Source organism: Myotis lucifugus, unplaced genomic scaffold, assembly GCF_000147115.1.
Source record: "Myotis lucifugus unplaced genomic scaffold, Myoluc2.0 scaffold_211, whole genome shotgun sequence".
Taxonomy (NCBI): domain Eukaryota; kingdom Metazoa; phylum Chordata; class Mammalia; order Chiroptera; family Vespertilionidae; genus Myotis; species Myotis lucifugus.
Window position 1 is genome coordinate 1,980,152 of NW_005871259.1, and position 13,263 is coordinate 1,993,414.

At 39.3% G+C, this 13,263-nt stretch overlaps 1 protein-coding gene across 6 annotated transcripts in view; it reads left to right on the forward strand.

Annotated features, from left to right (window-relative positions):
* The window catches only part of ASH1L (ASH1 like histone lysine methyltransferase), a 124,895-nt gene that overhangs the window by 3,116 nt on the left and 108,516 nt on the right, over window positions 1-13,263 (forward strand). For all 6 annotated transcript variants that reach the window (XR_002831441.1, XR_002831442.1, XM_023761597.1 and 3 more), the window contains one exon: window positions 12,168-12,688. Coding sequence is in view for 4 of the 6 variants with exons in the window: in XM_023761597.1 (XP_023617365.1) it covers window positions 12,269-12,688 (420 nt within the window). In the remaining 2 variants the exon portion in view is untranslated. The remainder of the gene's footprint in view (window positions 1-12,167; window positions 12,689-13,263) is intronic.

Here is a 13,263-nt window from a genome sequence, read left to right on the forward strand (position 1 = left end):
ACCCTTCGGCTGCGGCTGACGCTCGCTATCCACTGGGCGAAATCAGTCAGGGCATGAAGCTTGAATTTTTTGATGCGCCAGATCAGAGGTTCTTAAAGTTTTTTTGGCGACACTTACCCTTCTGAGAATCTGGTGTAAGACCCTTGCTCAACTGTAGAAAATGAGCTTAAGAATAATCACACAAGTTATGCATACAATTTCAGGAACTTAAATTGTAATGAAATAGAACCAATTTATATTCAGGTCTCATTTGAAAGCCTTTTTTTTCTAGTTTTGTTTGGGAGTGAGTATGCTGTTATGAGTTGAAAAGATGAAAGATTCTGTGACTTTATTTGAGCATGCTGACAGTAAGGAGAACTTGAAGATCCGTGTTTTTAATTATTTTTATTTCTTTGCATACTTATTTCTGCAGTTTTAGTATGTGATTCTGAATTAGGTGGTAAGAGAATATAATACAGCACAAATGTTTATAAATTTATTCCTTTTAGTTATCTTTATGTTCAAACTTCTATCTTTCCAGTTTTGTATTGGAAATGAGGCTCATTTTGAGGCTCATTTCCTGAAATTTATCTTAGTTATAACAAATATTGAGTTAATTCGATTCAAGGGATAAAAAGATGAATAATATATGGCCTCTACCCTAGAAGGTATTCTAATCCAGTTGAAGCTATGAATTGTATGATGGTAGGGACTTTCAAAAGGGCAAGGAAGGAGGTGGGAAGCATATTCCTAGGAGTTAAGGTTTCATAACTTAATTGCAGAGTTTTTGCCACTACTTATTCTTAGGAAGCTATAATGTCTTCATACTTTTTATGCAACTTCGTAGCTAAAAAATATACTTTGATATTGAATGATTGATCATTTGATGTTTTTGGATTGAGGAACTCTGGTTTGAAAAGGAGGCAGACATTGGTTGCATTCCTTATCTTGTTTTGGATATATTTCCATAGTAAGTTTATGTAAAAAAGATAAAAAAATTTTTTTTATTGATTTCAGAGAGGATGGGAGAGGGAGAGAGAGATAGAAACATCAGTGATGAGAGAGAATCATTGATTGGCTGCCTCCTGCATGCTCAAGCCCACAACCTGTGCTTGTGCCCTGACTGAGAATTAAACTGTGACCTCATAGATCTACTATGATCAACCACAGAGCTACGCTGGTCTGGCTAAAAAATGTCTTAATGTCATATTTGGATATACATGCACCTAGAAAATACTCTGGGGGTAAAATCCAGTAGTTATTTCACAGACTACCCATGAATCTAGTACTAGAAATTAAAAATAATTACTGAATTTTTAAAAGAACAAGAAAATTAGAAAGGTGTTTCAATAGGACAGATTATAGGATTCTGCAAGATAATGGAGAGAGATCTTAAGAAAAATGTTCTGATTGTCTCATCTTTTTTGTCATGGCCTCTGTGTAAGAATGTTATGTAAGTTTGTGAAAAGGTTAAAGTCAGTATTCATTAACATACATTTCATTTCAAAATTTAAAAGAATGTACAGAAGTGAATAATTTTTTTGTCAATGCCTGTTTTCAAACCGATGACGATTCTGGTCCATGCACTACTGATAACACGAAGCAGTGGAATCGCAAACATCAAGAATCATTTTGTTCGGAATTTGTGTGCCTTCAATTCGTTGGTTTTATACTGTAAACTTTATTTTTTATGTATCCCCTTTTGAAAAAGTCTAGTGGCACTTTAGGATGAGTTTTCTTCGTTCAAAACTTAGTCTGGCTTCACCTATTATTTCAAATCAGTTAAACCTGAAAAGGAGTGAAAATTAAGTGAGTTATCAGCTGTTAAAGTGTGTATACATTTTTTGGGACAACCTATATATCTGTGCATATAGATACATATGTATATAGTCTCTATGTATGAGATACTTCACAAAAGTAATGCTTGTAATAATAACAAAAAATTCTTCAGGATCTTTTAAGGACCAAGAATGGAAAATAATTGCTCAGCCAGCATGGCTCAGTGGTTGAGCATCAAACTATGAACTAGGAGGTCATGGTTCAATTCCCAGTCAGGACACATGCCCAGGTTGCCGGCTTGATCCCCAGTGTGGGAATATGCAGGAGGCAGCCAGTCAATGATTCTCTGTCATCATTGATGTTTCTGTCACTTTCCTTCTCCCTTCCTCTCTGAAATCAATTTAAAAAAAATTTTTTTAAGAAAAAAATGGAAATCAATTTTTCTGTCCTTTTCTTGAGTTGTATTTTAAAGTACAGACCATAACTTCATCTTTTTAAAAACATGAATTTATTGGGGTGACACCAGCTAACAAAATTATACAGGTTTCAGGTGCACAGCTCTACAAAACATCATCTGTACACTATATTGTGTGTTCACTACCCCAAGTCAAGTCTCTGTCCATCCATAACTTATATATTTTGCTAGGAACTGTGTCTTTATAGAATTAGTAGTACTACTTGAGGCTTTTTATTCTAAGTCTTTTTCTATACTCTATCAATAAAGAATTGGACACGTTCAATCCTGCCCAAAATGATCTGCCTACAAACAGTAGAGAAGTTTTACCATATGTGTAGGTGGTATGTCTCCAGTTAACAATTTCATATTGCTATTTAAGTTATGTGTGTTGTTACAAATCTTTTAAGGTTACTGAAATCCACTGTGAGGTCTACTTTGTGTCTGTCTTTTCAGAGCATGAGATATCTTAAGCCTGGCTGCCATAAGAGAGGGAAGTTAAAATAGTTTTTGTTTTATTTTGAGCTATATTGTAGGGTGTTTTTCCCCCCTTTAAATTACTTGGAGTGTGTTTTTTTGTTTATATTCTTTTGTATGTAGAGGTTAGATTTTCATACTTATGATTTGTCATCTTAATTACAACTTTCATTTTTACATTTCATGTTTTAGAAATCACTTTTTTAGTAACTGCCTCATTGGGGGTGTTAATGGGCAGTGTGATGTTGACACATCATCATAAATTATGGCTTCAAGTAATGACAGAAATTTACCTAATAACCTTTTTTTAAAAAATATATTTTTTTTATTGATTTCAGAGAGGAAGGGAGAGGGAGAGAGAGAGAGAAACATCAATGATGAAAGAGAATCATTGATCGGCTGCCTCCTGCACGCCCCAAACTGGGGATGGAGCCCGAAACCCGGGCACGTGCCCTGACCGGGAATTGAACTGTGACCTTCTGGTTCATAGGTCAATGCCCAACCACTGAGCCACACCGGCTGGGCTTTACCTAATAACCTTATTGCTATTTCAGAGTTGAACATCTAACTTATTTATGTTTGAATAATATAAAATTTTATTTTTAGCATTAATTATTTTTGCTTTTTATAGTTTTTAGTCATTTGCTCTCAGACATATGCAAGTTGATGACAGGATTGTATACTTTTTCCCCCAACTTAATTGTGTTGATTTTTTAAATGTGGAACATTTCAAGCATAATGGAGATAAAGAGAATGGTATATGAGCTTTCATGTATTCAGCATCCAGCTTGAATATTTTTGAATACCTAGTTATCACATTATCTCCCTTTTCACCTCTTTGATTATTTTAAGCAAATCTTCCAGACATAATTCATCAATAAATATTTCAGTGTACATTCATTTTACTCTTAAATGGGAAATTATTTCTTCATAGTTAGTGTTATATAACTTTTAAAATAAAGTATATAATGATAATTGGAACTAAACTACTTATACCAAATATTTCTAATTTATATTACCTGTCAATAGAGATTTCCTATGCACACTAAGAAGAAATGAGCTGAATAGAATTTCACTACACTGCTTTTAGATGTTTGCACTGAAAAATGCAAGTTAGTTTATGATTGCCCCAAAAGCTTATAATGTTTTACAGGTTTTTTAGTTTTGTTTATTTAGTCATGACGACAAGATAGTAAAAACAAAAGTATTTTCTAATTCTTCTTAGTTTCTCTTGATTTTCTAACTGGATACAATTACCACAAAGAAATCAGATGATACTGGTGATGTTGAACAGGAGCTGAAATTGGTCTAAAGTCAACTTGATATTTAAAGAGAATAAAATACACATTATTTTGAATTTTGAAATTCTGATTATGGACATTTGAAAATCGAAACCATTTCTTAAGTTGCTAAATACAGAATATGGTTATGATGATGAGTAGAAACATTGTAAAAAAATAAATATTCCTATTGAGTTACTAAAATGAATCAGAGCATAGAGATTTCAAGTGGTTGCTAGTAAAATAGAATTTATATATATGTATATACTTTACATCCACAAATGAGAGTTATAATTCAGATGAATGTGAATTCCATCATTAGTGACATTTTGGTTAACTTTTTTTGTTACATATTATGTTATAATTCCATGGTAGGTAAATCATGAATCTTTGATTTAATTTTTTTGTTTTACAGTTATATCTTTTCTACACTTGATACTTCTCATTCAGGTTTTAAAAATATGTTTTTATTGATTTCAGAGAGGAAAGGAGAGGGAGAGAAACATCAATGATGAGAGGGAATCACTGATTGGCTGCCTCCTACATGCCCCCTACTAGACATTGAGCCTGCAACCCAGGGATGTACCCTGACCAGGAATTGAACAGTGACCTCCTGATTCATAGGTTGACACTCAAACACTGAGCCACACCTATCCGGCCTATGCCTTTTACCAGAAGGAATATTTATTACTTCATTCAACAAGTTTTAATTGTATGCTTTATGCCATTCTAAGCCCAGAGGATACAGCAGTAAATAAAACAGTCAAAAATCACTGTCCTTATAACACTTACTGTCTAATAAGATAAATATTAAATAAATGAATATGATGTCATAGTATTTTGGCGATAGTGTTATAAAGGAAATTTAGTCAAGGTAAGTTAATTTTAGGTGGTTAGGGAAGTTCTTTGAAGCAGTGATGTTTGAGCAGAGACCTGAATGATATGAAGGACTTCATACAGCTATCTGGGCATGAGCATAAGCCCTGAGGCAGTAGTGTGTTTGGTATCTACACCAATAAAAGAGAAACATGGTAATTGGCGTACGACCGCTACCCTTTTCATTGGCTAATCAGTGAGTATATGCAAATTAACTGTCAGCCAAGATGGCAGCCGGCAGCCAGGCACTGAAGCGAGCATGAGGCTTGCTTGCTGCGGACTCCAACGTTCCCCGCCTCACCTGTCGGCCTCTCAACTGCAACTCTAAGTAACTATATACTATGTTGCAAATAAGAAGCTAAACAAAATCCCAGAAACCAGCCGGACTGAAAGCCAGCGGACCGAAACATTGTATCGGTGTTTTCAGCAGCGAGGCCTCAGAGCTAAAGCTGGCCCAGAATAAAAAAAAAAAAGAAAAGAAAACAAGGAGCAGTTGGAAGCTTTAGTCACTCGCCAGCCAGAAAACAGCCCTCAGCCCCTCACCCAGACTGGCCAGGCACCCCAGTGGGGACCCCCACCCTGATCCAGGACACCCTTCAGGGCAAACCAGCCGGCCCCCACCCATGTACCAGGCCTCTATCCTATATAGTAAAAGGGTAATATGCCTCCCAGCACCGGGATCAGCGGAGCAGCGAGGCTCCTGGCACTGGGATCAGCGTGACAGGGCAGCACCCAAACCCCCTGATCCGCCCTGCTCTGTGTGTGACGGGGCGGGGCCACAACCTCCCTATCCGCCCTGCTCTGTTCGTGACAGGGGAAGGCACCCCAACCCCCTGATCAGCCCTGCTCTGTGCCTGATAGGGGGGAGCTCCCCAACCCCCTGATTGCCCTGCGGCTCTGTGTTTGACAGGGTAGAGCCATAACCTCTCCATCGGCCCTGCCCCGAGTGTGACAGTGGTGGCGCCCCAACCCCCTGATCGGCCCTGCTCTGTGGGTGATAGAGGGTGGCGCCCCAACCCCCCTCCATGGGCCTTGCTCTGTGTGTGACAGGGTAGAGCCATAACCTCCCCATTGGCCCTGCCCTGAGTGTGACAGGGTGCAGCTCCCCAACACCCTGATCCGCCCTGCTCTGTGTGTGACAGGGGGCAGTGCCCCAACTCCCCTATCGGCCCTACTCTGTGAGTGACAGCGGGGAGCTCCTCAACCCCCTGATTGGCCCTGCTCTGTGCGTGACAGGGGGGAGCTCCCCAACCCCCTGATCGGCCCTGCTCTGTGCGTGACAGAGGGTGGTGCCGCAACCTCCCCATTGACCCTGCCTTGAATGTGACAGGGGGCGGTGCCCCAACCCCCCAATCGGCCCTACCCTGAGCATGACTGAGGGTGGCATCGCAACCTCCCAATCCACCCTGCTCTGTGCATGACAGGGGGCGGCGCCCCAACTCCCCAATCGGCCCTGCTCTGAGCCTGACCAGGGGCTGCACTTAGGGATTGGGCCTGCCCTCTGCCACCCGGGCACAGGCCTAAGCCAGCAGGTCGTTATCTCCCGAGGGGTCCCAGACTGCGAGAGGGCACAGGCCGGGCTGGGGGTCCCCCCGCCCCCCGAGTGCACAAATTTTTGTGCACCGGGCCTCTAGTCCTATATAATAAAACCCTAATATGCAAATTGAACGGTGGAACGACTGGTCACTATGATGCACACTGACCACCAGGGGGCAGGCGCTCAACACAGGAGGTGCCCCCTGGTGGTCAGTGCACTCCCACAGGGGGAGTGCCACTCAGCCAGAAGCTACCTCATGGCTGGCAAGTGCAGCGGCGGTGGTGGGAGCCTTTTCCATCTCCAGGGCAGTGCTAAGGATGTCCGACTGACGGCTTAGGCCCGCTCCCTGCCGTCAGTCAGACATTCCCTGAAGGCTCCTGGAATGCAAGAGGGTGCAGGCCTGGCTGAAAGACCCCCCGCCCCCCCAGTGCACAAATTTTGTGCACCGGCCCTCTAGTGTTTAAGAAATAGGAAAGAACTGGAATAGTAAACTAGGTGAAGAAATAGGTAGGAGAGGTAGCCAGAGATTAGATAATATAGGGCCTTATAAGACGACTAAGTGTATATGTTTTATTCTTGATTTGATAGGAAGCTAGCTATTGGAAGATTTTGAGCAGGGAAGTAACTTGATTTAATATATACACTTTGAAAGGCAAGAGTGATGTAACTAGAGTGGACAGTTAGGAGGCCATTGTGATACTTGAGGAAATAGGTGATTGTGAGTTGAACCTAGGGTGTTATCAGGGAGATGGATTTGGGATATATACTTTAGTATAGTGGGGATGATAACTTGTATTGGATGTGGGATCTGAGTAAAAGAGTAGTCGCAAATGACCCCAGTCCTGACCAGTATGGTACAGTGGTTAGTGCGTCAGCCTGGGCACTGCAGGGTGTCGGGTTCAATTCCCAGTCAAGGGTGGCACCTACCTGGGTTGCAGGTTTGTTCCTCACCCCAGTTGGGGCGAATGTGGGAGGCAACCAGTTGATGTGTCTCTCACACATTGATGTTTTTTTCTCTCTCTCCTTCCCTCCCTTCCACTCTCTAAATCAATGGGAAAAATATCCTCACTCCTTGGGTGAAGATTAAAATAAAAAATAAATGAGTCCACCTAGCCAGTGTGGCTCAGGGGTTGAGTGTCAACCTGTAAACCAGGAGATCACGGTTCAATGGTTCAATTCCCGGTCGGGGTGCCTGGGTTGTGGTCTTTTTATACATATATATATATATATATATATATATATATATATATATATATATATTGATTTCAGCGAGGAAGGGAGAGAGAGAGAGAGAGAGAGAGAGAGACATCAATGATGAAAGAGAATCATTGATTGGCTGTCTCCTGCACGCCCCCCACTGGGGATCAAGCCCACAACCTGGGCATGTGCCCTTGACCCGAATCAAACCCGGGACCCTTCAGTCCGCAGGCCAACGCTCTATCCACTGAGCCAAACAAAACCTGCTAGGGTGCGGGTTGTGGTCTTGATCCCCAGTAGGGGGTGTGCAGGAGGCAGCCAATCTTTGATTCTCATCACTGATGTTTCTATCTCTCCCTCTCTGAAGTCAATAAAAATATATCTAAATCTATATAAAATCAATGACATCAATGAGAGCCTCAAAAATTGGATGCCATTTACTGAAATTAGGAACACTGGGAGAAGCAAGTTTCGGGTGTGCAACAACTAATCTGATTTGGATATACTGACTTTAGTTTTCTATTAAGTGTTTCTGGTTGCGACATTGAATAGGTAGTTGGATGTATAAATTTGGGAGTTCATCATTGTAGAGTTGGTATTGAGAACCATAGAACTTGATGACATAACCTGGGGAGATGAAGTTATTGGACTGAATTGTGAGATATTGTTGACACTTAGAAGAATTTAGTCAAGAATGATGGGACTGAAAGATGAATTATTCAATTAAAAAATGGACAGAAGATCTGAATAGATATATCTCCAGAGAGGACATACAGATGGCCAATAGACTATGAAAAAATACTCAATGTCACTAATGATCACAGAGATGCAAATTAAAGCTACAATGAGGTATCATCTCACACCTGCCAGAATGGCTATCAGTAAATCAGCAAACAACAAGTACGGCAAGGATGTGGAGAAAAGGGAGCACTAGTACACTGCTGGTGGGAATGCAGACTATTGCAGCCACTGTGGAATGCAGTCTGGAGTTTCCTAAAAAAATTGGAAATGGAACTGCCATTTGACCCAGTCATCCCACTTCTAGGAATATATACTAAGAATCCCCAAAACACCAATCAGAAAGAATATATGCACCCCTATGTTCATAGTAGTGTTCTTTACAATAGCTAAGATTTGGAAATAGCCCAAGTGCCCATCAATATAGTTTTCTGAATAATGCTCTTAAGAAGATCCCAGGGATATGATTTAATCCTCAAGTGGGGGGATCGGTAATAGAGACAATCCTATATAATAAAAGGCTAATATGCTAATCAAACGGCAGAACAACCAGTCACTATGATGCACACTGACCACCAGGGGGCAGATGCTCAGTGCAGGAGCTGACTCCTGGTGGTCAGTGCGCTACCACAGGGGGAGGGCTGCTCAGCCAGAAGCTGGGCTCACAGCTGGCAAGCGCAGCAGCAGTGGCAGGAGCCTCTCCCCTCTCCGCGGCAGTTGGACATCCCTGAAGGCTCCTAGACTGCAAGAGGACGCAGGCTGGGCTGAGGGACCCCTCCCCCCAACCCCCAAGTGCATGAATTTCATGCTCCGGGCCTCTAGTTTATATATAATGATAGGAAGGAAAACAGGTACAGGCAGGTGTGTGCAATACAGTGGGAGCTTGTGACAGTTTTCTTTATTGCCATCATCAGATTGGAAGCAAAATCAGTGAGAGGAGATATGAAATAGCTTCTAGGAGAGTGGTGGTGGAGTGAATAGATTATGGGAATGTGTTACAGCTCTAAGGGCCACTTGATATTAGTGGTCAGGAATATAAAGTGAGATTAGTGAACATTGTTTTTCTTAGACTAGTTTTGATGGTACAGAGCTAGAAGAGGTATTAAGATATGATTTGAAAGCTATTACTAGTGCAGTATATGATAGTAAGTTTACAGAAAACCATTTGTATGAAATATAGTCAAAATACAATTTAAAAACATAGGCTTCTGCCGAAACTGGTTTGGCTCAGTGGATAGAGCGTCGGCCTGCGGACTGAAAGGTCCCAGGTTCGATTCTGGTCTAGGGCATGTGCCTGGGTTGCACAGGAGGCAGCTGATCGATGTTTCTCTCCCATCGATGTTTCTAACTATCTATCTCTCTCCCTTCCTCTCTGTGAAAAATCAATAAAATATATTTAAAAAATAAAATAAAAACATAGGCTTCTCATAACAAGATGAAATCATAGTAAAAACAAAAAACAAACAAAAAGGAGAAACATTTTCTGCATACCAAACATATTAGAAGCTATAGGGGCCTTAAAATTCCTTTCCTCCTTCCTTCTACTACTTATTGGGTATTATCATATATGATATTCATTGTTCCAGGTGCTGGGAATGTAGTGAACAAGCCAGAAGAGTTTCCTACCCATATCAAGCTTATATTTTTTTAAAATAATTTTTTTATTGATTTCAGAGAGGAAGGGAGAGGGAGAGAGAGATAGAAACATCAGTGATGAGAGAGAATCATTGATAGATTGCCTCCTGCACACTCCACACTGGGGATTGAGCCCGCAACCAGGGCATGTGCCCTGACCGGGAATCAAATCGTGACCTCCTGATTCATAGGTCGATGCTCAACCACTGAGCTATGCCGGCCGGGCTAGGCTTACATTTTAATTATAGTCTATTTGGGAAAGCAGCTGATAAATGTGGAACAAGAATAAAAAATTACCCAGGTTGTGGTCCAGTATGGATAATAGGTATAAAAGGAAGAATCAGGTCAGTGCAGGCTTACATATAGATCTGAGAACATAGGTCAATAATTCATTATCCAAAAGTTTTTTTGATGCTTTTAGAAAGATAATATAATATAGATTAGGTCATTTCATTTCCACAGTGGTTTTTAGAGTATCATTCCTTAATCAACACATTAATATTTCACCATGAAATGTATGACTAATCACAGAAATTGTGGTAATTAATACAAAAATGGATCGAGATCAGGTCATAGCAGGTTTTGTTATTAGTGAATTGTGCAAATACTTTCAATTTTTAGACTTCCGAATTTCGGGATTGTGCCCCCATCATGGAGAAGATAGGACTTTGTACATTTAAAGGGAAAGAAAACACATGGCACAGAAACAGAAATGAATATGATTTGTTAGGGACAGTAAAAAAAACTGATTTGACTGAAACATAGAGACTGTGTGTTGGGAAGTAAGGATAAACAAGTTTGAATAGTTAGAGCCAAATTATGTAAAGCCTTGAGTGCCATTATAGACAGCAAAGAATTGTCAGAATGAACTGATTGGAAGATTACTCTTTCAGCTGTTTGTGTGAATGAATAGAGTGGGAACAAAGTAAAAGTTTTAGTCAATTGGCCAATATCTTTGTTCAGTACTTAAAAAGCTGCTGCTACTACTATTGATGGTAATAACAATAAATTGTTGATAACTTTTATGTGCCAGTCATTTGGGCTATATACTTTACCTAAATTCTTTACAGGAGTTAACAAAACAATTCTATCATATGGTCTTTGGCCTTAAGAATCTTATAATCATATTGGGGAAAAAAGTCTTAAGGTACATAGTTAAACTATAAAATATTCTACTTCATAAATGGAACTTTCTAAGGGAAAGGATATTCTCTTCTTTTTCCAGATAGTAGTGCTGGATCTTGTTTGGGATATATGCTTGAAATAAAGACTAGCCTATCAATCCTTAAGAATAGTGAAGTGGATTGTTTCGGTTTTATATTTACTAGTCAGCCTTCTGATTATAATATGGTAATCTAGTTTGTTGAGGATCTGTATTTTTGAGAAGGGGCTTGCCCTGTGTAGTTTATTCAAATTTTCAGCTAGGTTGTACCACTCACCTACTGTAAAATAAATTGGCATGCTGGTTTAAAAATATTTTATGAATTTGGGGAATTAAAGCATGCCAACTGACTACTATAAAAAATAAATTTCTGGTTTTCAAAGTTTTTATAACAATTGTTATAAATTATTTGTGTGATCAGTTGTTTAACTTTGTCTTTCTCATTAAAGTATAAGCTTGTAAGTTTAGGAACTGGATCTGTTTTGTTGAATACTGTACTTTCAGGGTATTGTACATGATAGATGCTCAGAAATATTTTTGAATAAGTCCAGAGTTGAATTGTACAACAGAGATAATTTTAGCCTAAGAGTTCTAATGTAAAAAGCCTGATAACCTCTTATAAAAAAAGGTTGGAGCACTGGAACCAGCCAAAAATGATTCTTTTACCCTTAGTGAAATTGGTTTTATTCAACTAAAATGGAGAAATACATTCCTTGAAACTGAGGAGTGCTAAAATATATGAAATTATTTTTAACTTAGGCTTGTGTTTATAGAAGCTTTTTGGTTGATTTATAACAGTGGTTCTTAAACATTGATTTGCACTAGCTTGTTTGCCACTCAGCTTGTTTATGATATCTGTAAAATAATAAACTTACTCTGAAATTTTAAATCTAATCATAACTAAGTGAATTTAAATTCATTTTGAACTACATTTTTATTTGTTTCAACTGTGATTCTGTGTTCTTCTGACTAACTTGTTCCCCCTCTCCCCCTAATACTCACTTCTCACGTTACTTCTACTCTGATAAATTTTTGTTATGGTCTGTCCTGCAGAGAAAGAGATGCTGGTTGCAAGTTTTGGAGATTCCTGTTTTTTATGGAACACAGTTCTGTAAAATATTCATAGGATTCCTTGGTAATAACATACACTTGTGATGGACCTTAGAAATACTGCTATGTTAGGATTGGGTTCTGATTCCGAAGGATTTTCGAGAAAGAGTCCCTCTGCCATCAATGCTGGAACATTGGTCAGCAATAGAGAAGTAGAGCTAGAAAACAACGCAAAGGAGGAAGAGGGCCTTCGCAAATGGAATCGGGAAAGAAACATTGAATCAGGGAAAGATGATGATTTGACTGATGCACAGCAACAGTTTTCAGTGAAAGAAACAAACTTTTCAGAGGGAAATTTAAAATTGAAAATTGGCCTTCAGGCTAAGAGAACTAAAAAACCTCCAAAGAACTTGGAGAACTATGTATGTCGACCTGCCATAAAAACAACTATCAAGCACCCAAGGAAAGCACTTAAAAGTGGGAAGATGACAGATGAAAAGAATGAACACTGTCCTTCAAAACGAGTAAGTAGAATTCCCAACAATATGTGGTGACAATATTTGGATTTCTCGATTAATTTTTATCTAACCTGCATACATTTACTATGAAGTTTGAATTTAATCTTTGTAAGTTATTTCAAAATAGTCTGTTTTATAAGACTGAAATGAAATAGGTTTTGTGGCTTGTCAGGAGATGTGAGTGATAGCATTACCATGTATGTATTTGTATTTGTAAAATCATGGCAAATATTTTAAATGGAGTATACCCAGAATCCTGCTTCTAGTGGCATAGTGAAAAGAATACTGGACTTGTTTAGGAAGCCTAGATTTTAATCTTAGTTTCTATTTACCAACAGTGTGACTATAGACAAATCAACAGAGAAGAAACTGAGGCTCAAAGATTTTAAATGATTATAATAGTACCTATCTTTTAGTGAACTGTAAGAATCCAGTTCACTAATATATGTTGAGAGCTTTTGTTAAATGAATTGTTTTATACAAGTATTAACTCCTGTTTTTCCTCACAAGACAAGTTAGTAAATTAAAAATTGTCCCCTTGCACTGGCTGATATGGCTCAGTTGGTTGGGTGTTGTCTTGT